The 26,019-nt window shown below is 37.1% G+C and overlaps 4 protein-coding genes across 4 annotated transcripts; 1 reads left to right on the top strand and 3 right to left on the bottom strand.

The window, feature by feature from the left end:
- The first annotated feature begins 467 nt into the window (after window positions 1-467).
- Window positions 468-4,315, top strand: LOC104803535 (2,3-dimethylmalate lyase). Its single transcript, XM_010527473.2, has 9 exons — window positions 468-934; window positions 1,108-1,169; window positions 1,555-1,766; window positions 2,378-2,659; window positions 2,745-2,867; window positions 2,942-3,080; window positions 3,214-3,437; window positions 3,911-3,947; window positions 4,041-4,315. Exons 1-9 carry the CDS (start codon window positions 642-644, stop codon window positions 4,157-4,159), a joined length of 1,491 nt encoding a protein of 496 aa, XP_010525775.1. The 5' UTR covers window positions 468-641; the 3' UTR covers window positions 4,160-4,315.
- LOC104803545 (clathrin interactor EPSIN 2) lies at window positions 4,290-10,661 on the bottom strand. Its single transcript, XM_010527485.2, has 14 exons — window positions 10,450-10,661; window positions 9,488-9,596; window positions 9,312-9,363; window positions 8,939-9,018; window positions 8,776-8,854; window positions 8,598-8,681; window positions 8,340-8,485; window positions 7,625-7,948; window positions 7,351-7,398; window positions 7,155-7,250; window positions 6,887-7,071; window positions 6,278-6,498; window positions 5,148-6,114; window positions 4,290-5,052 (listed from the first exon to the last, which is right to left on the bottom strand). The coding sequence occupies exons 2-14, from the start codon at window positions 9,520-9,522 to the stop codon at window positions 4,658-4,660; spliced, it is 2,712 nt and encodes a 903-aa protein (XP_010525787.1). The 5' UTR covers window positions 9,523-9,596; window positions 10,450-10,661; the 3' UTR covers window positions 4,290-4,657.
- A 620-nt stretch (window positions 10,662-11,281) lies between these two features.
- On the bottom strand, window positions 11,282-13,475 carry LOC104803524 (serine/threonine-protein kinase Aurora-3-like). Its single transcript, XM_010527463.2, has 7 exons — window positions 13,313-13,475; window positions 12,834-12,977; window positions 12,421-12,663; window positions 12,147-12,242; window positions 11,861-12,075; window positions 11,704-11,776; window positions 11,282-11,634 (listed from the first exon to the last, which is right to left on the bottom strand). Exons 2-7 carry the CDS (start codon window positions 12,960-12,962, stop codon window positions 11,533-11,535), a joined length of 858 nt encoding a protein of 285 aa, XP_010525765.1. The 5' UTR covers window positions 12,963-12,977; window positions 13,313-13,475; the 3' UTR covers window positions 11,282-11,532.
- A 526-nt stretch (window positions 13,476-14,001) lies between these two features.
- On the bottom strand, window positions 14,002-17,439 carry LOC104803514 (extensin-2-like). The gene is made up of 3 exons (XM_010527452.1): window positions 16,232-17,439; window positions 14,394-15,721; window positions 14,002-14,290 (listed from the first exon to the last, which is right to left on the bottom strand). The coding sequence occupies exons 1-2, from the start codon at window positions 17,412-17,414 to the stop codon at window positions 14,430-14,432; spliced, it is 2,475 nt and encodes an 824-aa protein (XP_010525754.1). The 5' UTR covers window positions 17,415-17,439; the 3' UTR covers window positions 14,002-14,290; window positions 14,394-14,429.
- Between the last annotated feature and the right edge of the window lie 8,580 nt (window positions 17,440-26,019).

The raw sequence follows: 26,019 nt of genomic DNA, 5'->3' as shown, positions 1-26,019 counted from the left end.
CTTCATGGCAAAATTGTTTTTTTTTTGTATGTCATATGCAAAAAGTTATTATTTTTCTTTAATATTTAGTTTTAAAAATGGCATAACACAACGGAAATTTATTTATTTATCACCGAAAATAAATATTCATAATATTAAAAAGTGGGATATTCTTTTGAATCTTTCATTAAATGCCGAGAAAACTATTAAGATATTTGGCGGCACCTTAGGTTCTGTGTCCATCAAATGAAAATTGATTTCTTGTCGTTTTGTGTTTTTACACGCTTGAACCTTTTTTTTTTTTGCTTCATAAAACATGAAATCAATAAAAATAAAAATTTTCCTATCTATACATTATGTAAATTCTGAAAATTAGTGAGTTCTAATTCAAATAGCATAAAATATTACATTCTGGTGGTAGGTGAAAGATTGGAGTAAAGACCAACAAAAAAAACAAAACTAGAGCGAAAAAGTCATAATAATAATGATATGGAAACATGGCTAGGGAACACTTGGTAAACCGAAGTAAACCGGTTTGGTTCAATTTAGATTTGGTTCGGTTTGGTCGAACCACCTGAAACCGTCAGATTTGTCTGAATGATCTCATCTGACCAGCTTTTTGTTAGCCAAAGCCAAACAGAGGCAATCCTCCCCCTCCTCCAATGGCGGCATCAAGCAGCAGCTTTTGCAGCTCTTCTCCTCAGACTCTCCATCAACAGTCTCTATCCAGCTTTCTCCCTTCACGATCTTCCCATTTAAAACCCTCGTTTTGTATCTCCGTCGGAGAATTTTTTCCCGCGAAGCCCGTCTCTATCTCCAGGAAATCTCGTCGGAGACCCATCGCCGTCGCCGCCGCCGCCGGTTCCGGTTCGTCGGGAGACGGGATATCTTCTTCGCCTGCGAAGAAGCTAAGAGAGGTTCTGGAATCGGCTGGCGTTCATCAGGGTCCGTGTTGCTGTTTTCTCGGGATACAAACCTCAACTGTAGTCCTTGCTATTTCAGCGGCGGAGAGTTTGGTCACCCGGGACCTTTTGCTAGGCTCCAAGTCCTCGAGAGGATGGTAACCTCCCTTGCTAATGTAGCTAGATGAATCGGGAACTGAATCAGGATAATCAGCAGCAACTGAAACTTTTACGCTCTTAGCGCTAAGCTCGTCGAGCGAGCTGGGTTTCGTTTCTCTATCGCCAGCGGTACGCACTCGCCATCACAGAAAAATCGAAAAATCTCGTCGTTCTTCTGGTTCCTGATACGATTGTTAGATATTGAAATCAACGGTCACGAGCTTAACAAGAAGCTCCAACTTCTGATCATATGATTGAATGTGCCCTCTTTCGGTTCTGGAATTCGTAATTAATCTGATTATGTATCACCCTCGGCTTCGATCATGTTAAATTCAGCATGCCCTGATGTTTTTGAGTCCTGGGTTTGTGTTCAATTGCTTCAAGTTTGGGACTTTACACTTCGTCTCTGTATATATGCATCGAGTTCTTCGCTAAAACAACAATGGAGAGAAGTTTTTTGTTCATGGATTTTGTATCTGAATGCGTTGTGACCCTTAATAACTCCATGTTCTAGGGCTCTCTATATCAGCTGTTCGGTTGGGGTTGCCGGATAAAGGGCTTATTTCGTACGGAGAAATGGTGGAACAAGGTGAGCAAATTACGCGAGCTGTGTCTGTTCCCGTCATTGGAGATGGTGGCAGTGGATACGGGAATGCGATGAATCTGAAGAGGACTGTCAAGGGATATATTAAAGCCGGCTTTGCGGGAATTATTCTTGACGATCAGGTTTGTACCATCGAGGAATTTCTTGGCTTTTTTTTTCTGTTTCCTTGTAGTAGTAGTTCTTGTGTGGTTTGAAGGTGGAGAATAGGGTGTGAGTTTTTTTACCCGGACATCCGTGGGTTTTCGGGTATCCGGTTTCACGGGTACTCACCACGAATACGATCGAAACGGGATGGGTGTAACGAGACTAAAAACCTGAACCCGTGGTGATCTTTCATGCGTATCGGATAAGAGTAAAATTATATTAATATCCCTAAAAATATATATTTAACTAATCCTTTTTTATGTAAAATTACTAATATATCACTAAAATCAACATAATTCATCAAAATTTCGAAAAATTTTGTAGATTCGGGTACCCGAATTCAGCTGCTGAGTATCCATGTCTCTAGGCCGAGACAATACCCTCTGACAACCCGTGAAAAGAAGGGCGAGATAGGGTACCCAAAAGTCCGCGTATACATCTGAACCCACCTCTGGTGGAGAAACAGATAAAAGATTAAAACTTTGCGGTTTTTCAAGTCGGGCACCCGTTCTAGTAACAGAACTGCTCAACATAGATCTTCTTTCCATGTTCAGTTTCATGCCTATATATACTGAACTGTCACTGAAAGGTGTATCCGAAAGCTTCTGGCAATAAGCACGGGAGAAAAGTGGTTTCAAGAGAGGAAGCGGTTATACGCATAAAGGCAGCGGTGGATGCGCGGCAAGAGAGCGACTCGGACATCGTCATTGTGGCTCAAACCGATTCAAGGGAAGCGATATCGCTGGATGAATCTCTGTGGAGGGCGAGGGCTTTTGCAGATGCTGGAGCAGATGTTCTCTCCATCAAAATGCTCACTTCTAGAGAAGAAATGAAGGGTTTATGCAATGTCTATCCCCTCATTCCGAAACTGGTAACTTACGTCATTGCACGAGTCTTGTTTACGTTACCTATTTCCCGAGCTCGTAGGATAATGGGATAAAAACCTGCCCGTGTAGGTTAGTATGCTTGAAGTCGGAGGCAAAACACCGATCCTGAATCCTCTTGAGCTAGAAGAGATTGGATTTAAGCTAGTTGCATATCCACTTTCCTTGATGGGAGTATCTATCCAAGCAATGCAGGTTAATGCCATTGTATTCAACTACATGTTACCCCGTCCGAGTTGACTCAGCATCTAGCATGTTGTAATGTGCAGGATTCTCTATCGGCGATCAAGGGTGGCCGAATTCTTCCGCCCGGAAGCATGCCATCCCTCGATGAGATCAATGAGATTTTGGGTTTCGACTCATATCACGAAGAAGAGAGGCGTTATGCTATTTCCTCGTCTGATGGAGGTGAGTCACGAATGAGACAGAGATGTGTTAGTTACTTCTTTGGAGTTGATACCGTGTTTATGAATGAGAAGGCGTCGCCTCGAGTTCCCTTCTCTGTGTGTAATCTCGACCTGTATGGAAAAAAACATGGCAGCGAGCAGTAATGTGTATGGCATTGAAAGAGCTGAACAAGATGATGACAGAGATGAGAAAACCCAGAGTTATGAGGACCCTGTTGTCGAAGTCATAACTCCTGAAGTGTACAATGACTACCGCACAGATGGATCGAGAGACCCGTTCACCAGAATCTGGTCCCGAACCCTTAGGATCAAGATCACCGGACGTGATGGTTTCGAGAAGCTCGACGTCCCAAATTATGTGAAATGTATGTTGGAAAAATATAACTTCAAATGCCACAACCTTGCGGGGAAACAAGGGGTGCAAATCCAAAATAAAAAACCCTAACAATATTTCAATTGTTCGTACAGAATCCAATACCATAATTAACCTTATAAGAGGCAAACAGATCAACTCAATCACTTCCAGAGAACCAATAAGAGGCGGCTTCCTAGTCCAGGTTTGTGTAAAACTTTGGTAAAAACTAAAACAGAAAAGAAGCCAACAGCATGCTTTACCTTCTGTTCAATGCCGGGAACTTTGAGAACTTTCTTGTTAACCTCTCTTTTACTGTAAGAAATTTAATCAAATAAGCATAAGGACATTTTTTATGAGATAAACAATATACACACAGATTCGCATAGATGGATAGCATTATATGAATTGACAACGCATTCTAATTCACAATACTTACATGTCTCTTACAGTTTGATCACCGCTGTTAACGTGAACAGGCCGGGTTCTTGGAAGGCGTCACCAACATAGTTCCAGGTTAAACACGAATTCGACCCTCCCATTATCGTATTGCTCGGCAGAGTATTTGATAGTTAGGACTAATAAAGAAGAGGAATGTGAATGATGCAGCTTTAGGAGGGGTGAACCTGAAGCAAATGCTGGACGACGCAGCTGATGAACCGGGAGGGAAGATCCTGGTGGATTTCAACGACTCCATGGGTGACAGAATTCAAGTCTTCTTAGCTTGAATGATACATGTTTACCTGCAATATATAATATACCACACCCGAAAAGAGAAGCAAAATACCAAGAAGATGGAAAATAAAGTGGAGACTTCGTTGATGAGAAAACTGTAATTCACGGATTCAAACGGAAAAGGGACAACAAAAATGTGTTGTGTTATATATAGATTCTATATATGGCATATGCATGTAAGAGAAGGGCACACCAGAGAAAGGTTTGCCTCAGCGATACAAATCTCACAAACAAATAAAAAAGCTCCATCAGTCCAACAAGCAGAAAATGAAATCAAAAGGCAGATCAAACAGAGCAAGCACAACCTACGAGCTCTCAAAACAGAACGGTGAATATCGGAAACTACCTCTGATCTGACCCAAGATAATTACAGGCGCATATAGCAGCAGGGCGGCGTGGTCAGCTTTTACCAATCTTAGAATCCTCAGATGATCTCGAAAGAGGAAGCTCCGTGTATCTACTAATGGATCATATGGTCATTCGCTTGATTCTCACCGGTATCCACCATATGGCTGCTGAGGATTGTAATTGCCTGGACCCATCATGGGATTGTAGACGCCAGGCATGCCAGGACCAGGGCCCATCCCGGGTTGTGGCTGCATTGGGTAGCCTTGTCCGTACCCTCCCATATTCATGCCCATCCCCATCCCCATCCCCATGGGTTGCTGGCTCATGCCTCCCATTGCCATGTTGGTGCCAACCATTGGAGTCGGTGGAGGCCTCATGCCGCTTGCACCTGCACGCCCCATGCCTGAGCCTGATCCCATGGCTTTACCCATCGTGATTGTAGATATTACTTGAGTGGTTGGCTGTTTCTCCATCCGTTTCTCTTTCCTGTTGATTGCATCGAAGTCAACTCCAATGTCCGCCAACGGGTTTGTTTTAGCTGCATGAAATGACAGAAGATAAGTCAAAAGTTAGAAGAGTGTTAAAGACAGTATACTATGGTTGAGGATGTTCTTGTGGCAAGATCTCGCTTACGTCCAGATATGTTCAAGTTCACGAGCCCCCTGCTCAAGGTGTCTGCCCAGATTCCTGATTTGGGCTCGAACTTCTTCTGAGGCTGTGGCTGAGGAACGATATCAAGCGGTCCGGTTGAAGGTGTGAAGGTTGGTTGAGATGATGATGTCCCCAACGAGCTTGGTCCAGTCGATGTGAAGATGTCACCGAAGCCATTGTTGCCATGCTGCGCAACAGGACCAGAGGAAGTGGTGCCAGGACCAGGACCCTGTTGCATCATGAAGTTTCCACCACCAAGCTGACCAGCAGGTGCGCTAAGTGTACGGTACGGATTTTGAAAGCTCGATGGAGGAGCAGAAACTGGTTGCGGGAGGTAGGTTCCGCTCGTAGGTTGTGGAGCATATTGTGGAATTTCGATACTTGCAGGACCAGCAGTGCCTTGCTGATGCATAAAACCTCCCAAGTTATATGGCATACCTCCTGTCAGATTCTGTGACTGAGAAACCACGTTATATGGTTGCGCAGTTTGACCAAAAGGAATCTTTGCAGGCATGCTCGAAGCTGTAGTCACCGGCTGAGGATGAAAGTTCTGGTACACGTTACCATTGTTGGGAACAAATTCAGATGTTGGTATAGGGGCACCTGGTTGTGAAGGTAGAGAAGCTGAAGGTCCAGAGGGTGGGAGAATGCCTGCGAGAATATCAAGTTCACTTTCTGAAGTTAACGGCTCTTGAGAGAAAGCTTGTGAGTTCGGTAGAGGTTGCATGTTTGGAACACCGGGATTATGATTGGGAACAGCAGAGAATGAGTCCCCAAAGCCAAAGTTATCACTACTGTCAGGTCTTGGGGCAGCCAGCTGCGAGATCTCCGTGGTGTGGGTTGGTTGTGTTGGCTGGGAAGGAGCTGCAAAACTCTGTTGCGAGCTCGGGTCAGTGTTGGCAGAAGGGATGGCTTTAAATGGAGAGTCGCCAAATGGATCATCAAATGGCTGCACAACAGGAGAAAAGTTTATCTAAACAAGAACCGAGTTTAGTCAAATTGTAAAATAACAACAGAATGTTCTGCAGAGCTTCCGCTCGAACCCAGAGAATACTTAGTGTGAAACAGTTGAAAGAGCCTCGAGCACCTGTGACTAAACCCAATGTCGATACCTGAGTTGATGGCTGAGATGTAGCAAATGATGGCGCAGGACCAGAGTTTGTGTGTCCATTGGTTTCAACTGAAGCAGAATCAACAGGTACTATTGCCAACGGGTTTGGTGCAAATACATCCGAAAGAGAGCCAAGCAAGTCCATCTCAACAGTGTTTGAGGCAGGCAGGTCAGATGCTGGGGCTGGAGCAGCATCTACAGGTACAGATGCTGGAGGCGCAGCTGAAGAAGAGAAAAATGTTATACAAGTGATGGTATCGTCATAATACTGCATCAATTGAATAAATCTTTATGAATGTAATATGGTACAAAGATATCTTTAAAGCTTGATTTTAACTAAATGGTTCGAAGAAAACCAACAGAGTGAACCACTGTTTTTGGTAACTCAGACTACACTCCAAACACGTAGCCTAGGTGGTTAAAGCAGCATTACAAAACCAGTATCAGAACCGAATCCTAAACCTCCAATGTGAAAGTATGTTCTAGTGTTTTCATGAAGATTTGCACGTTATCGGTGGCAATGAATCCTGAAGCAGATGGCAAGCACCAGACAAAAGCTGAAAGAACATGGCCAATTACAAGCAAATTGTGTAAGCAGAGGACTCTATACCTGAAACTGGACCACGTGGATCAAATTCATCAAAAGCTTCAACTTCTCGAGTTTGAGGAGATGATTCATCACCAAAACCAGTAGCTGCTTTGTCGGCATTGTTTCCATCATAAGGAGAAGCAGCTCCTGGCGCAGCACCTGAAGCAGCACCAGGCACAGCCACCTGTGGAGCCTCTCCTCCATCCCTTCAATCCAAATTCCAAATTAAATACATCAGAGTCACTCAACAAGAAGGTACTTGCTAGTTTGCATGGGTGAGAATTTCCACCTTTCACTGTGCACAGGGCTCCGAGATTCGCTAACAGCTTCTTCATAACTAGGCGGGGCACCGATATTTTGTTCAGAAAACTTCCTCTCAAGTCGCCTGATATCAAATCCCGAAAGAAGGAAATCACTTGACATGCCACACATATTAGTTAATTTAACCCATAAAGACAATATGTCAGCATAATCTTAGAATGTACCTCCCAATCCCATCCTGAGAATGATCATCAGCTCTGGCACCACTGCCCCTACAGGATGAAAAGGGATGAATTAATTTATTTTCTAGGATAGTGCCAACTAAACAGATGTTTAGTTCAAAGAGGGTCAGAAGATTCTTAGGACTAGCATTTCCACCACGAGGAAATTTAACCTCTTCTTCAAGGTTAAAATTCCATCTGAATAGAATTGATGATTTTTCAACGATTATCTCCCTTATACCTGAGTGAAACATAGAACTTAAAATTTAAATTTTACCGCGATGAAGATTGGCCATCATCCTCACCAGCCCGATCTCTGTCAGAACTCCTACTTCTTGACCCATATTGGTAATCGACACTTCTGCTCCTTCCACGGTAATCATCATCCCTGTATCCATCTTTTCCATACTGACTTTCAGAATCTCTGGAGTAGCGATCTCCATCACGACTATATCTATCATCATCCCTATAGCCATATTCTCTTTCTCTTCCATAACTACTACGCTCTTCATCCCTGCCCCCATAGCGGCTTTCATAGTCATATTTGTCACCATATCCTCCCGAAGGCCTATACATTCCATCTGTCGCTGAGCCGCGATACCTGTTGAGGAATAGTGTCAACAGTTTCCATGTTCACGAATTGAAGCAGTAGTTTTCATGTATCGCTTTATCCTTAGCCTATAGATTTACAAGCAAAAAGCATGACCACCACATGTACTTCCCAACTAAATGCAACAGAAAGCCGTGCCTTTTTTTTCTCGGGAGATTGATTCAGATTTCGGAAAACGATTTAATACATCGAAGATAAGGCCGTTAAAGGGCCACACGGAAAAAGTATCTACTCAAGTAAGAACCTAGAGAGCAATGATGGAGTACAAAGCCAACAAAATATTGACATAAAGCCAGCATAAATCAAAGAAATGCACACAAGGTATACACCCAGAAAGGAAATACTAAGAAATCTCAGAAAGCTACCGCAGAGACAGACTTACTTGTCTTTGTTAGCAGCTGCCTTCTCCCTGACCTCCGCTATTCTTTCTTTATCATTCACTAAGGCCACAAGGCTCTGCGACTTCTTCCTGACGTTGCTACCTTGATCCCTACCACTGGAATCAATATATTGAAAATCGGCCAAGGTCTGCCAAACAGTAAGGAGAAATGTTTCTTGAGTAGGAAAATAATCAACTGTTCAAATACAACCATGTTTCTTGACACATACTTCCAAGATAAATCAGTAAGAAAGTCATTACCGATATTTGATATGCTCGTTCTCGGATCTCATCAATGACACGTTCTGACCCATGGCCTACCATGTACTCCAAGACTGTCAAAGCCTGAAGTGCAGAGAAAAGAAGATAAACCAAAAAGAAATTGTTTCATTCACTGCTAAAGCAGGATGAGAAATTCAAAACACAGCAAGACATTCACCTTATAAACATGCCGCCAATTTTTCCCGGTGTCACTAAGACGTTTCCAAATGACCCCCATGATCATCTGGTACTCATGGCTGCAGGTAAACACGATTATTATATCTCCATAGCATAATACATCAAGAAAAAGAAAAGAACAGCAGCAAGAAATTTGTGATTACTAATTTCTTGAGGCTTGCGCAATATCCGCAAGAAGTGATCCATGCGGACCCCATGGCTCGTTGCTTGTCGCATCCAGAACCTGAAGGAGAGAAAATTAATCAGACGAACAAATTATGTGAAATGTATGTTGGAAAAATATAACTTCAAATGCCACAACCTTGCGGGGAAACAAGGGGTGCAAATCCAAAATAAAAAACCCTAACAATATTTCAATTGTTCGTACAGAATCCAATACCATAATTAACCTTATAAGAGGCAAACAGATCAACTCAATCACTTCCAGAGAACCAATAAGAGGCGGCTTCCTAGTCCAGGTTTGTGTAAAACTTTGGTAAAAACTAAAACAGAAAAGAAGCCAACAGCATGCTTTACCTTCTGTTCAATGCCGGGAACTTTGAGAACTTTCTTGTTAACCTCTCTTTTACTGTAAGAAATTTAATCAAATAAGCATAAGGACATTTTTTATGAGATAAACAATATACACACAGATTCGCATAGATGGATAGCATTATATGAATTGACAACGCATTCTAATTCACAATACTTACATGTCTCTTACAGTTTGATCAAAGACTTTCTTCATCTCAGAAGATTTTCCACAATAACTTCACTCTTAAACAGAAGAGTGAGTCTGTGAAACTTGTTTGAGCACCTTCACTGTCGATGATACAGAAAAAGATTCGCAGGTCAATCGTAACCAGCAAAAGAATAACATAAAGAATCCTATTAAGTATTAATGCAAATGCTTGTACAATTGAAATTGGGCCGAAACAAAAATTGGAAAGGGAAGATTTGAAATAAACAAACCATTAGATCTCAGGCTAATATCGTGGAAAAGTAAAATCAGTCATGAACTCATGAATCATACAGACAATAGATTACTGTAAATGAAAAGATCAAGATGTGCCAAGCACAGACCATTAAGGAAACAATGCAAAAAGAAGATAAACTGAAAGTTAATCAAACACATAACAGCCATAGCAATACATGTAACGCACTAACACGTAAAGGAGAAAATTCTCATCAAGAGACCAGATCATCGAACCAACCAGAGGATACTAAAAACCAGCGAAACGCGGTGAACAACTGAACATGATCGATTCATCAACTCAAAATCAATATAAACATTTTCTACGACACGACATGTGAACGATCGCGGCCAGATTGCGCGAACTTAACCAATCAAACGAATCAAAGATGAAATCAAGCAAATATCCTGACTCCAAGCCATTTGAGATCGAAATTCCAATGGCAACAGCCAAAATAGAACAACGCAAGGAAAACAGAAACATCAGCGTTCAAATGCAGCTTACCGTGGATCTGAAACGAATATATTCCCAATAAAAGTCTAGCAAATGGTCTCGTAAAGCAAATCGTAACCAGCAATCGATAAAAAATGAAATACTTCAGCTGGAAATTGAATAGGCGCCCCAGATCTAATAAAACTCTATAAAGCATAAAATCCAGCGATGAGAACATGAATCTGATCCTAAAGAGAGCAAGATCAAACCTGCTAGAATCCAACTTGGCCGCGAAATGGAACCGGATCGCGGATCTGCGAGATACAGAGAACACGACGAAGAAATAATAGACCCCGGAGAGAGAGAGAAAAGAAAAGAAGAGGGGAAGAAATCCTTGGAAGCCTGAGGTTGAGATGGTCTCCCTTCCTGTGTTTGGTGTCGCACTCTCTCTAACAATGGGTTAGGGAGAAAAATACAGCAGCCGAAAGAGAAAATTAAATGAAAGATTAAAAGAAATATAGTGAAATAATAATTATTTTTTAAAAAAAAAGAATAAAGACAGCGCATCTAACACGCAGAAAATTAAGGGCTCCGAATCATTTGATCGTTTTTTGTTCGTGTGAAATCACATTCACAGCTGTTTATTTGTATTATTCTATTTTTCGTGTTTTTAAATAATTGAATTACTTGGTGAAAAAGAAAAAGATCATAACTAAATTACCTGGCTCATGGATTGGATCAAATTATCTAATACCTGAACTAAAAATTGCCTTTCCGAGAATTAGGCGAAATTATTACAATAAAAAGGGTAGGAATAACCATATTAATAAATAAAAAATGCACTGGAACAAAAGTGTATCCTAATGGCAGACATGTTGATGGAATCCTCTTTTTTTTATCCAAAAAGGAAAAAATAGAATTGCTGGGAATCTTTTTGGTTATTGAGTTAACCTCTTAAAATCATAATAATTTAGAAATAAACTCCCAAATAATCATCACGATTTTTTCATTGGTTTAAAAATATATATGAAGCTTTTTTTTCAACAACTACAGAATTTAAGTTTGTTGCAAAAAAAAAAGTACAGAATTTAAGATGGTCTCTAGAATTTGACTAATAGATCATCTCGATTTATAATTCAAAGAAATTAAATCAGTGGCAACTAATAAATGGGCCTCTACTGTTGGGCTGAAATCAGATAGCCAGCCCATTACCTTTTTCAGAAAATACTGTTCTAAGCCCATTACTACTGCAAACCAGCTGTTGCATTGGGAAAACATTGTAGGTAAACATCATGTGTAAGTCTCTTCTTTCTCACCAATGTGGATTGAAAAAGACATGCTATTCGTAAAGCTTACTTGAGGCACACTCCCTTAGGATCCGCGTTCTTGACGATCCAAGGATGCTGCATGATCTTCTGGAGAGAGAGCCGCTTCGAGGGATCCTTCATTAGAAGCTGCAGAAATTTTCGGAGATTGTTAATGGCTGATACCTAATCTTGTCAAAAATGGGGACTTTTTTTTACCTGACTGATGAGATTTTTGGCTTCTGCAGAGGCATAAGGCGTCAAAGGAAAACTCAGGTCAACCCTAACAATCCTGCGCAACAACGGTTGATAACGTGACAGTCGGAAACTAAGGCTTTTCGCTTGTGTTCCAGGAATGGTTATAAGCTTCTGTTACCTCTTGAAGGTATCTTTTTGACTCTCTGCCTCGAACGGAGGGTTACCATAGAGAAACTCATAACACAGTATGCCTAAAGTCCAGTTATCAACAGCATAATCATGGTCTCTGTTTTCCACCATTTCAGGCGCCAAGTAATCCAATGTTCCACACATTGTTTTTCTCTTGCTACTAGACTGTACAGACCATCCAAAGTCGGCGATTTTCAACCTACCCTGCATGCAAAACCGTGCTAATCATTTACTAGGATACCCGATGCCCACAATTGTAACAAAACAAAGCATACCTCATGATCAAGCAACAAGTTTTCAGGCTTGATGTCTCTGTGAATCACACATTTTCCATGACAATATGCCAGTGCTTGGGTGAGACTTGCAATATACTGAAAAGGAGATCAATGACTGTGAATAAGAACCCCAAAGCAAGAGCATACATAAAATCTTGAACCACTAAGAAGAAAGCCAGAAACAACCCACAGATCATGCATTTAGGGATGTGTATGTAACCCAAGTCCATTAATTCAGGATTTGAGATGAAAAAGGAGACAGGGAGGAAATCACCGTGGCTGCTTGTTTTTCACTGAGATTACCCTTCTTTTTTAGGAGGCCATAGAGTTCACCGCCATGAGCATACTCGAGGATCAAGAAAATGCGGTCACTGTCATGGAACCAACCGTAGAGACGCAGAATATTCGGGTGGTGCAGTTTTGTCTGGATCTCCATCTCTCTCCTTAGCTGATGATGAAGCTTGTACTTCTCTATCTGTTCCTTAAATATCACCTTCAGTGCCACCACATATTTACTCTATCGCAAACAAAGAAAGAACACAACATATGAAACAGTCTAATGAGCACTAAATTAAGTGAATTTACGGTTTCAAACGAAAATGGAGTTGAAAGAAGCTCCGATAACCCTAACCCTAATCCATCAGAGGCAAATTCTTAGAATTTCACGGGGGGTGGGCGAACAAGTACCTTGACTTCCCTGGCAAGATAGACTCTGCCGAATTTGCCTTTGCCGAGGGGTTTCCCGATCTCGAAATCATTCAGCGACCATTGCTTCTCGAGATTGTATAGTTCAGCCTCCTTCGCTCGAGATTCCATTTTCGGAATCAGTAACTGTTCGTGATTCGATAACCAGAGCGTAAGAACCCAGTCTCGAGAAAAAATCGAGTGACAGAAGTAAAATGAGCGGCGAAACTGTTCGACGTCGGGGTTTGAAGTAACAGAAAAGATTTTAGAATTCACAGGAAGGTAACAATGATTCGTAACAACTTAGGAGATTTCCTGAATCCCAACCCTACTAATAGAACTATAAACTCAAACTCTTAAAGCCACTGCCATGAAACCTTCCTCTTCCCAGCCCTATTCAACTCTTTCTTCATGTTTATGCAAATCGCCGGAAATTAGAGATTTGGGTCACACAGTGGAGAGAGAGAGAGAGAGAGAGGTACCTGAATTTTGGCGGACAAAGAAGAGGAGTCCGATGGTGAATCGCAGGGTGGAAGAGCCAACGGAGGAAGAGAGGAGCACGATAAATCGAAACCCTAGAAATCACAGGGGAACACAGGAGGAAGCCGGAGGGCATCGAAACTGTTAGGCGGCAAAAAGAGGAACCAAACATTTATAAAAATTCATAATTAAAAATTTTATTTAAAATTTTAAAAATCAATTAATTTTTTAAAAAAATAAGAAAACATATTATAAAAATTCAGACAAAAATAAGTAAATATATTATGCGTAAAGGATAAAATAAAAATCAATTTGCCCAACGAAAATCGTAAAAGGCCACATGCCCTCCATTTGACATATATATACACGAATGCAATCATGCATGTTTGTCTGTATGTATATGCATAAATGTGTGTGGAGTTATCCATGCATATATACGTATATATACGCACACAAACAGAAACAGACCAAAGACATGAAAAAGAACAGATCGAGAATTGCCAAAAGCAAATTCTTTTACAGCGACAAAAGCATTGGTGATATCTCTTAAGAACAAGATCAAACGTTTGTCTTTTTTCTCTTTTTTTTTTCATTTAAGATGATAAATAATATTAATAATCATTTTAAATTATCTCCTATATATTGAATTAGGGATTAAATTTTATACTTTCGGAATAACTGGACAATTGAAAAGAAAAAAAAACGACATTTATTTTATTTCAAATCACTCTCGTTACATGAACAGCAATGAAGCTCCAAAGGAAGAAGATTATACAAATATATTTCTATGCACAGCAAATAAAATTGCACCCTCTTTGTTATTTTCTTCATCAAGATGATATATGGCTTTAGTCCGAACATGAAAGACACTAAGATAAGCATGTGGAAGATGGCCGTCGTGGAAGTGGAAGAGGTTTGGTCGTGGCTGCGAGGTATATAGCTCTTGGGCACTTCCTTTATTCCATTTTCGAAAAGTAAACCTGTGAAGCAATAACATAAGAGATGACAATTAGTTCATGATGGAAGAAATTAGGGCAAGAGAAGGAAGAACTATGGAAGTGTATGTGTGTATGGGCAACTTACTTGAATGCTTGAAAAACTTATTTGAATTGGCGGAGCCTAGTAGTGGGTGGGAGGTGGGGGAGAAGCGTAAACGTAGACCGGAGGAGGAGGAGATTTTACTGGGGGTGGTGGTGAGTGGTAATAATACGGTGGTGGTGGAGATTTTATCGGAGGTGGAGGAGAATGGTAATAGTAAGGAGGAGGTGGAGATTTCACTGGTGGAGGCGGTGAATGGTAATAGTAAGGAGGTGGAGGAGATTTCACTGGGGGTGGTGGAGAGTGGTAATAATACGGAGGAGGAGGAGGAGATTTCACCGGAGGTGGCGGAGAGTGATAGTAATATGGAGGAGGAGGAGATTTCACCGGTGGCGGGGGAGAGTGGTAGTAATACGGTGGTGGTGGAGACTTTACCGGTGGTGGAGGAGAGTGGTAATAGTATGGTGGTGGAGGAGATTTCACCGGTGGTGGCGGAGAATGGTAGTAATACGGAGGAGGAGGAGATTTTATCGGAGGTGGTGGAGAGTGATAGTAGTAAGGAGGTGGTGGAGACTTTACTGGCGGAGGAGGAGAGTGATAGTAGTAAGGAGGTGGGGGAGATTTCACCGGTGGTGGCGGAGAGTGGTAATAATATGGCGGTGGTGGAGACTTTACCGGAGGTGGCGGAGAGTGATAGTAATATGGAGGTGGTGGGGATTTCACCGGAGGAGGTGGTGAATGATAATAATATGGTGGAGGAGGAGATTTCACCGGCGGTGGAGGAGAGTGGTAATAATACGGTGGTGGTGGAGATTTCACCGGAGGAGGTGGTGAATGATAGTAGTACGGTGGAGGAGGTGATTTTACCGGCGGTGGTGGGGAATGGTAGTAGTACGGTGGTGGAGGAGACTTGACCGGAGGAGGTGGGGAGTGATAATAATACGGCGGAGGAGGAGACTTCATCGGCGGTGGTGGAGACTTATAGTAATATGGTGGATGGGACGGGGCGGGGTAATGCATCGGAGGAGGAGGAGATTTGTAGTAATAAGGCGGATGGTACGGAGCAGGCTTGTGGCATTCCTCGTACGGCTTCTTAGGAGCGTAGGCAAAGGACTCAGCGTAAAGTACAACCTCGTACTTTGTCTTAGATTTAACCCTAAGTTTCGCGCCCTTGTTTCCCCAGTTGTAACTCGTCGGAATGTTGCACGGTGATCCCTTCGGCGGCGCATGAAGCTTCGCCGTGCATGCTTCCCCGCCGTATTTACGGTAGTCGTAGCCCTCGACGGTGATTGCGTATTTACCGTTTATCTTTGTCTGTCCGTACGCTTTTACGGTCTTGTCTCCGACCTTACATGTCACTTCCACGACGGCCCCTACATGGCAAGTTATGTTTTTTATTATTATAATTGTTTTTAGAATATTATTTAATGTATGATTTTATTTGATTTGTCGTATTTGTATCCAAAGTCAATGATCGAGTTTGTCCTTTATCTTGACCAAAACACATACTTTTTTTAAATAATTAGTTTTTAAAAAGAATAAACAAAAATTGTATTACTTATTTTCATCCGAAAAAAGAAAAACAAGTGCGCATGGTCCCGAAAATTATTAGCCTCCATCTTTTATAGACAATTTATATATCAATATTTCTATATCTATATATATATATAGCATGTGTAAATTATAGTTTCATTTCATTTCTAAGTGAAAAACTGATTAAAAAAATCAAAGCTTTTGGAAAAAAAATGTGTAAATTATTTAGTTCATTTGTTAGTGAAAAAGTTGACAAAAACTCAAACGTTTTGAGAAAACATTAAAAAAAAAAATGAACTAAGTGTTATAATGAATATTTGTAATTTGTTGAATAAAACATAGAAACTTACCCTTGAGGTGCTTCTTGTCGTGGGACTTCTCGGGGTAAGCCCAGTCGTAGCATCTGAAGCAGTATACTTTACCGACAACTTTGAAGACAAATGGGTGTGGGTGTGGGTGCGGATAGTAAGGAACCGGTGGCGGTGGAGATTTGTAGTAGTAAGGTGGAGAGTATGATTTCGGAGGCGGTGGTGGAGATTTGTAGTAATAAGGCGGAGAGTAAGTCTTCTTCGGCGGTGGAGGAGACGTGTAGTAATACGGTGGTGGTGGTGATTTCACCGGCGGTGGCGGAGAATGGTAATAGTACGGTGGCGGAGGAGATTTCACCGGAGGAGGAGGAGAGTGGTAGTAGTAAGGCGGCGGAGGAGACTTCACCGGCGGTGGTGGAGAGTGATAATAATACGGTGGTGGTGGGGATTTCACCGGTGGCGGAGGAGAGTGGTAGTAGTATGGTGGAGGAGGTGATTTCACCGGTGGTGGGGGAGAATGGTAGTAATATGGTGGTGGTGGAGATTTCACCGGCGGTGGTGGAGAGTGGTAATAATACGGTGGAGGAGGTGATTTCACCGGGGGTGGAGGAGAGTGATAATAGTAAGGAGGAGGCGGAGATTTCACGGGAGGAGGAGGAGAGTGGTAATAGTACGGCGGGGGAGGTGATTTCACCGGAGGAGGTGGGGAGTGATAGTAATATGGCGGAGGGGGAGATTTTACTGGAGGAGGTGGAGAATGGTAATAATAAGGCGGAGGAGGAGATTTTACAGGAGGAGGAGGTGAATGGTAATAATACGGTGGAGGAGGAGACTTTACCGGTGGTGGGGGAGAGTGATAATAATACGGTGGAGGGGGAGACTTCACCGGAGGAGGTGGAGAATGGTAATAATACGGCGGAGGAGGAGATTTCACCGGGGGTGGAGGTGATTTGTATTCATACGGAGGAGGAGGTGACTTCACCGGAGGAGGTGGAGAATGGTAATAATACGGTGGAGGAGGAGAATTTACCGGCGGCGGTGGAGACTTGTATTCATACGGAGGAGGAGGATATTTCACCGGAGGCGGCGGCGACTTGTATTCGTAGGGTGGCGGAGGCGGAGAACTGTAGTAATAAGGTTCGGTGGCCAATGCCAAGCCAATGAGTAGTGTGAAAACCGCAACTACCCATTGTGGCCGGGCACGACCCCATGCCGGAGCCGTCATTCTTCACCGGAAAATCTCACCGGCGGCGGCTATTTCTCCCTTCAGATCCTCCAAATCTCTTGAAGAACCGAGTAAACTGTGAGGAAGAAGAAGTATTGGTTGATATGAGATTGTGCATGGGAAAAGGGGTGTTTATATAGTGAACAAGTAGTCGTTGGAGAGGTGGCTTTCAAAAAAAATGGACGGATTCAATTTATTTCACCTGCTGATTATTTCAATTCCTAATAACGTTTATTTAATTCGAAATTAGCTGTCAATTATTAGTTTCGGCATTTTTCTATTCGGAATCTGATGAGGAAATTTTCCAGCTCTCTGTAAATTTGGTCAGAAAACTAATCTCCAACCACCCATTTGAATAATATATAGTTTTCCAATTTAGTTATTCATATATCAATCGACCCGCTTTTATTTAATCCCTTATTGTTAATTCTAATCAGTGACACCGACCATTATTATAAATTTATATGTTATTACGTACCTGCAAAATTATTAACATATAATTATATATGATTAATTAATAAGAGTGTGGAATTAAAGAAGGTCATATTTAATTAGAGTTGAAGTCAAATGTGCTAAAATCGGTGAGATCATCATGCCCTTAACATCAACAGCAAGACAGCCTGTCTATGAAGATGAAACCGAGTTAAATCGAAAATTACATTGACACAAAACGTAAGCAAATTATAAACTTTGTTACATAAAAAAAATAAAATTAACTTAATATATATATATATATATATATATATATATATATATATTTAATGATATCGCTCGTTTGATTAGCTATTAAATACCGTGTCAACTCATTTTACAATTTGATTCGATTTTTAATGGTTATTATCACCATATTAATGGAGTTACATAATGATATTCTGTTATACTCTTCCTTCTCTAAATAACTATATGGTTTTAGATTTTATCACAATTTTTAATAAAATATAAACATATACAGTCATTAGACCACATCTCAATAATACTCTTTAAACTTAGATATTTTAATTAAAGGTTAGATCGGAAATTTTGCTAAAAAATCATTTTAAAAAAATCTAAAACGATATTAAATTGTAACAAAAAAAATATTCTAAAACGATATTTATTTAGAAAATGAAGGAGTATATGTATTCACTAACATAGAATTTTGTTGAAGTTTCATTTACATGTTCTCACACATATGACACACACACACACACACACATATATATATACACACACACACGTATTTATCTAGGGCAGCAAGCGATGGATAAATAATGAAATATTTTTTTCAAATTATTTATGATCTTCCTTAAATGCGGGGGGATAATACCGGTTCCGGATAAATCAATGGCTAATATATATACATATATATATATTTATATTTATATCGGTTCATAATACCGGTTCCGGATAAATCAATGGCTAATATATATATATATGGATTAACAAAAAAAATACATATATATATACAAATACATGGTGCATGTGAAATCTCAATGATGAGGATCATAGCATGTGGAGACGAAAGATAGTGGAAACTGCAGCTTTTGTAGGTCATTTTCGAGTGAGTAAATTATCAAAAAAAAAAAATCGAGTGAGTATTTGTCATATTGACGGCGGTGATGAGAAAAAAAAATGAAACAAGCAATTATATTATGAAATTTTTCATTGATTTTATAAACTCAATATTATTAAAAACCACAATCATGCATAATTACAAAACGTAATAGTCTTAGTAATTAGTGAATATAATAATCCGAATTTACAATAACATATAAGTTATTTCCATTTACAATTCTATTGATATAAGTCTTTTTTTTTCATCAATATTGTAAATCGATACTTTGCGAGATATAGTCGGACCAAAAGTTCGGTGAACTTCCGAATTATAAAAAAAAATCATTGTAAATCGATAAAAAAAAAATCTTCTTATATTTATTATATCGTGCAAGAAACAATTATATATGTTCCCTTTGGACATTGCATAATAATGCCCCCCTTGGTGAAAATTTGGACCGTCATTTTTTCTTTTATTTTTTTATTTAACTAATTACACACACACACACACACACATATATATATATATATATATATATATATATATATATATATAGGAGAATCTTCTAAATAAAGATAAATACAAGGGGAGGTCTCAAAAATTAGATGTTAACTCCAAAATGCACATTATGTGATGAATCACTCATATATCGAAATTAGGTTGATGTTTAGATGAATATGGCATGTGAGATTAAAAGGCTTCTCTGCAAAATTTATTGTTACCAATCTTTGCGGCTTTTAATTCTTATAATTACCCCACAATATCAATATATTTCATATATATAGTATTTGAATCCTAGAAAATATAAAGCTTGAAAATTGGTAAGGTTTTCAAAGTTGTGCACCCGAATTGTAATTTTATAGAAAATCCGTGCTTCAATTGCAAATAAGTCAGATAGTTAATGCATACTTAAATTGGTATTTATCGTATTAATTAATTATTTTTTAAGATCGGAACATAAATTGGTAACTTGGATACGACCATGAAGGAACAAAAGGTGGCATGTCGTCTGGACAAAGATTCGTACGTATTTAGATATCATTTAAGACGAAGCATTGATTCCATTAATTCCTAACACCAACCCATATATGATGTTGAAAATATAATATCCCGAAAATGAAACATAACATAGAGATTATTTATTGGTCTGGGGTTACGATTATTAAAATTTTATTTTTGTAAAATCTGTGTAAAATTTATTTATTTCCAAATATGAATAAATAATAGGTTATAATATAATACCCTGTCAAAAAAGAATCGTCATTTTTTGTTTCTTTGTTTTTTAATGTAATGTTGTAGCGTTTTATCATTTATATTATACTTTGAAATTTTATTTATTAGAAATATTTACCATGACTTATAAAGGATCCGCACTTACCCTATAGATGGCTTGAGAGACTGCTTTGCACTGCAAATTAAGCAATTAATTATATTTGATTTAACTCATAAATATTAATGTACCAAAACAGTTCATTTAATTAAAAAATAAGTTATTTATACGTTAAATTTTAATATCGGGAAATTCTTTTCAACGTTTCTTTAGAATTGGACGGTTTCTAATTAGATGGTTCACCGTTCAAAATTCAAAAGCATGTAAAATTTGACCCTAATACTTTGTAACAACACTCCATTGAAACTGTCTTTGATTATTTATTATTGCAACACGTTAATTGGGTTTAACAAAAAAAATCATTTCCTAATCACCGTCGGTTCGTTTTATATGACAGCACGTTTTCTGAATTTTTTACAACACGGAAATTATTTTCTCATAATAATCATTATTTTTATTTAAAATTTTAAATTTCAACACCATTTTCAATTTAAAATCCTAAACACGTGATAGCAAGTAATATTCGTATCTATGCCTAATTATATGTATCTGTTACACATATATGCGACCATTTGCATGATTAAGCTATCCGTACGATACATTTGTATGACACGTAACCTCGCATTGCATGCATGCATTATGTATGTATATATGTAACCAAGTCCACACCTCTATATCTTGTATTATGTATATGCCACTTGATTAATCATTGGAAAAACTGTTTATAACCAAATTAATGTATTATATTTACTTTCAATACTTTATATTATAAGTAATCACACACTTCATGATATTCAATTGTCCGAAGAGATCAACAAAGACAGCCAATACATCTTATAAGTTTAATAATTTTCACCGACACAGCTTTTTGAGTTGATTTCATAACGATTTTCTAATAATGATATATTTTTTTTGAATGATGAAATATAGGTTTCTACAAATTTTATTTCCATTCTATTCTCTTAAAGCCTATTCCAGCTCGTTGTAAAGAAAATTTTAAAAGAATAGAATGGAACTAAAACTTTTGACAAAAAACTTAAAATGAATATCTAAAAATAATTATATATATATTTTTTCATATATCGAATATATATAGTTCTATGAACGACCCCACGGCGGCGTGACTCGGAAGGCCACCCCCTAACGACTGCTGAAATATTCTCAATGTCGCATCTTAGTTTTTTCTTTTTTATTTAATATTAAATATATATTACCTATTATTTAAAACCATGCAGGTTATGGAAAATTATATATTATTTTGATGACAAAACTAATGGTGTCAAAACGACTCCGACTCGCCATAAAAACGAATGATCTGAACCATAATTTTTTTTTTAATTCATTAAAAAATATGAGTCTAACGAGCGAGTTCATTGAGTTTGTGATCATAACGAGCTAGCTTGGCGAGTTGGCGAGTTACTCAATGATCTTGTTTTTTTTAAAAATAAAAATAAAAATAAATTTATACAAAAGAACTCTAATTTTTATATTTCTCTTTTTTTTCTCATATCATTTTATTTGATATTATAAGTATCATTATTATGGAAAATTAGAGTATAAATATGAAAATGTTATTTAAATATATTTTGTTGTTATTATCTATTTAAATTATTTTTTATTGAACTATTATTAGATTATTTTTTAATCTTTTAAAATCCCCACCAACACTTTTTTTTATATATAGTTTATAATATCTAAGTTTAATTTTTTCTTTATGTATTTATTTTAATTTATTGTTAATTTTGGAATAAATATAAATAAAAAATATTATATATCTCTGGCTCAACGAACTGACTCGTTCAAATCGGAAAACTGGCGAACGATTTGAGTCGAGGTTTTTTCGGTTCGTTAGAAAACGAGTCTAACGAGTTGAACCCAAAACGATCTGATCCAATCGAACCAAGGCAAAAACGATTCGAGTCGGCTCGTTTGACATCCCTAGACAAAACTAATCTTATCTTCTGATTTTAATCAAAATTAGAATATGTTATCAACGCCAAGATTTGAGGATTAACTAACTTATGTGGTTAGGTTGTCACGATTATACATATTGCTTAATTAAGGGTATTTATATTAGATTATGTCAATATGTGCGCACCGTTATTTTATATGGTTCTTTTAACTATTTTACCACTTATAATATGAAAAAGAAATGCAACTCTTTAACGTGAAATTTTCACTTTTACGGAGCAATAGAAATGGTCACCCTATTACATGTTGGGGAATTAAATGTTTAATTATTTTACTATTTTTTTTTATAAAAGGACTATAGATGATTCGGCAGATTCTTCCTCACGAGCACATGGAGTTGACGATTCTTGATTTTGGGAAAAAAAAAACATGAAAAAATTTATAAAATTTTCAAACCCTAATGGGAAAATCTTTTAGTTAAATGAGGGATTTTCCCAACTTTTTAAATTTTTTTCACTATATATAACATATGTTATAAATGAAAGCATTACATTAAATGAAAGGATTTTAATCAAAGATGAAAAGTCATTTTGTAAAATCTTTTATTTAGAAAATTAGGGTTTGAAAAATGGTAGTGTATTAATTAAAGATAATAAAGTATGGGTATATATATATATATATATATATATGTATGTTGTCATTTTCCGTGATTTGTTCAAACAAGAAGAAGAAGAAAATATCTCTCTATATTTATGGTATCAATACAAAATCGAATTATTTAGAATTGAATTTTATAAATGTTTACAATATTACAAAAATAGTGGCAAGAGTAGTTGGCTCAACTGGTAAGTGGGTATGCGCAGAGTGTTCAATTGCAGATTCGAACCCTATCATTGGCAAATCATATATTATCAAAAAAATATATATATTACAAAAATACTGGCAATTGATTTTTGTTTCTTCCCCTTAATTTCCCCTCTAGAAAGCTAACTTGTCAACTAAACTAATAATACTCACACTTGATTTAAATGCAAATTAAGAAAACGACATTTTGACATAATAGCCTAATTAATTAGTTAACTATTTGTTTATTTGTTAAACCTCCAATTAAAAATCGACACATGGCATTAACGATTATCAAATTTCGTAATATGTATCTCTTAATTATCTTTTCCTCTTTAACATTGTTTAATTGATGTTATATATGTATATATATATATATATGTATATATATATATATATATTTAATAATTATAATATCAGTAGCTCGCGAAAACTCTATTCTAATAATTGGACATAGCGTCGTGGAAATATTCATAGTAGATAATTTTGCACCGATTAAAATTTTTAAAATCGGGTTTTGTAATTGTTAGGTTAAAATAATAATTCAGATAAAATATCTATCTAAGTTTCAAAAAATGCCGTTGAAGTTGTCGGCGATATGTCGTAAGGATTTAAGTAACAATGGAAGAATCATGAAATTGCGACTAATACTATAAATCTGCCACTGAAATTGATTATATTTGGTCATAAAAGAAATCTACTAAAACAATTTAACATTTTAAAAAATATACTAAGACAATATTTTTATATTAAACTTATTTAATCCATTTTTAGAGATTGGGATTAGAAACTATCCATAAAATCACCAAAAAAAATATTAGTAATTCGTTTTGGTTTTCCTTTTTTTTTTAATCTAATTTAAGATTAAAGGGATAATTTTTTTACATTCGGACATAGAAAAATAGAAAATAAAGAGGGAAATTGTGCGCTTTCATTGTCTAATCATATGATGAAGTGGAAAGTGAAAGGATCAACCAAACAATTAGGAAAACAGATAGATTAGTTGAACCAACTCGAGTGTTTAACATACATACATACATACATACATACATACATACATACATTTTAACATACATACATACATACATACATACATACATACATACATACATACATACATACATACATACATACATACATACATACATACATACATACATACATACATAACGTAAGCAATTTATATATATATATATATATATATAATGTAATGCCTACTTATATATACACACATGCATGATACCAAATGCATGCCTTTATTTATTGACAATATTATTAGTCTTCCAATATTTTTTGTTTCTGGATCTGATATATGTATAAGCTCACATTAAAATAGAAAGCTAGATCTTATTAAAAAAAAAAAAATAGAAAGCTAGAAAGACAAGCATAAAAGCAATGATTGAATGAAATTAAGAATATATTTGTTTAAAAATGGCCATAAATTAAGTGGGCTGGTTAGGATGTTATAATTTGGGTTGAGCCTTAATTAAATTATGGGCCTACGATTGTCAATTGGACCTTTATTAAAAGTTGCCAATTCCTATGGTCGTTACTTATTTAGTTTTATTGGGCCCGGCCCGTTAAAAATAAAAAGGTTAAAAAATTTAAAATAGTATCCTAAATTTTTTGTACATTATTTTTAAATTCTGAATTTAGTATCCAAAATTCATATATTTCAAAATTTTATACATCATCTTTGTGTCCTTTTAAAAAATTTAAACTATCTAGTTTTGTGATCTTTTTACAAAGTACAGATGTTAAAATAGAATATGAGTATTATAACTAACATTTATAGGTTTGGATATTAAAAAAAGAGAGATAAAACTGAGTTCCCTTTTCCATTTTTATATACAAATAGTTTATTAGAAATTTAAATGGTTGGCGTTAAAACTATCGTTATCTTTCACCACAAAATCCAAAATATTTGTGATAATGACCCGAATTTTATATCCTATGATTTCTAGATATTAAAATTGCCCGTTAGATTCAAATTAAAAAAATTTATCTTTCACAATAACGTAAAAGAGAAAAGAATAGGAATTATAATTATCTAGTTACAGTTTTAGGATATCTCCTTCTAATGATAATTCAATATATATATATATATATATTAATATATATATATATATATATTAATATATATTGTAATTGGCATCTGTAAGTCATTGAAAAAGTAAAAGTTAGAAGACAAGTTGTTCAATCTTTTAACATAAAACGGAATCTTATAGAGAGCCATATATTAGACAATAATTATGTATGCCAAGGCACATTAAAAATGGAATTTTGTGCTTATACACCCAAATTTATATCATTCATCACTTGATTTGATGTTTGGTTTATAATATTCTGAATTATGTGTATCTTTTATTCAGATTTTGAACATTGATGACTAATGTAAATCTCAATATATATATATATATATATATATATATATATATATGACCTAGAATGTTATTCTACATGTAATATAACAAAAGGTAAGACTAGTATAATTTCATTATAAGAGTGAAAACATATTAATTATAATCACCCATTAGCGGAACCGCCAATTATTTAATGAAATTTCTGTAAGAAAAACCCTAAATCACATCCGAGATTTAAAAAAATAATGATAATTTAATTATATTAAGTATAATTAATTACTGTGCGCTCTGTGAATACGCGACGATCACGTGCGTTGACGGAACACCACGAGAAGACTTTCTTCGTCAAGGGCCCAAGGCAAACAAACGCCTTAAAACACAATTTCGTCAGTTTTTTAATTAGATTTTAAGCATATTTTTTAACTATAATTAGAAACCCTTAATCCAATTATGATAATATAATCCCATTTCTCTTTCTCAAGATCCTTTGCTCTAATCCCTCAAAACTTCGTAGGGTTTTTTCTTCCCCGCTCAAGCTCAAACTCATACCATATATATGTACCCACGTCCTCCTTCCTCACCGCCGCCGCCGAACTCCACCGGCGGCGGAGACCAGCCGCGGAC

This window comes from Tarenaya hassleriana, unplaced genomic scaffold, assembly GCF_000463585.1.
Source record: "Tarenaya hassleriana unplaced genomic scaffold, ASM46358v1 Cleome10, whole genome shotgun sequence".
Taxonomy (NCBI): domain Eukaryota; kingdom Viridiplantae; phylum Streptophyta; class Magnoliopsida; order Brassicales; family Cleomaceae; genus Tarenaya; species Tarenaya hassleriana.
This window is presented reverse-complemented; position numbering and strand designations above follow the sequence as displayed.

Excerpts from the sequence above, each read along its gene's own strand:
- LOC104803535 (XM_010527473.2), top strand. The coding sequence starts at position 642 with ATGGCGGCATCAAGCAGCAGCTTTTGCAGCTCTTCTCCTCAGACTCTC. Across the intron at positions 2,868-2,941 it reads TATCTATCCAAGCAATGCAG|GATTCTCTATCGGCGATCAA; the intron begins GTTAATGCCATT and ends TGTAATGTGCAG. Across the intron at positions 3,438-3,910 it reads AGCTCGACGTCCCAAATTAT|GCCGGGTTCTTGGAAGGCGT; the intron begins GTGAAATGTATG and ends TAACGTGAACAG.
- LOC104803545 (XM_010527485.2), bottom strand. The coding sequence starts at position 9,522 with ATGAAGAAAGTCTTTGATCAAACTGTAAGAGACAT. Across the intron at positions 8,682-8,775 it reads ATTGGCGGCATGTTTATAAG|GCTTTGACAGTCTTGGAGTA; the intron begins GTGAATGTCTTG and ends TCTGCACTTCAG. Across the intron at positions 8,486-8,597 it reads AACGAGCATATCAAATATCG|ACCTTGGCCGATTTTCAATA; the intron begins GTAATGACTTTC and ends ACTGTTTGGCAG.
- LOC104803524 (XM_010527463.2), bottom strand. The coding sequence starts at position 12,962 with ATGGAATCTCGAGCGAAGGAGGCTGAACTATACAATCTCGAGAAGCAA. Across the intron at positions 12,664-12,833 it reads ATCTTGCCAGGGAAGTCAAG|AGTAAATATGTGGTGGCACT; the intron begins GTACTTGTTCGC and ends TGTTTGCGATAG. Across the intron at positions 12,243-12,420 it reads GTGAAAAACAAGCAGCCACG|TATATTGCAAGTCTCACCCA; the intron begins GTGATTTCCTCC and ends TCTCCTTTTCAG.
- LOC104803514 (XM_010527452.1), bottom strand. The coding sequence starts at position 17,414 with ATGACGGCTCCGGCATGGGGTCGTGCCCGGCCACAATGGGTAGTTGCG. Across the intron at positions 15,722-16,231 it reads CGACAAGAAGCACCTCAAGG|GGGCCGTCGTGGAAGTGACA; the intron begins GTAAGTTTCTAT and ends CTTGCCATGTAG.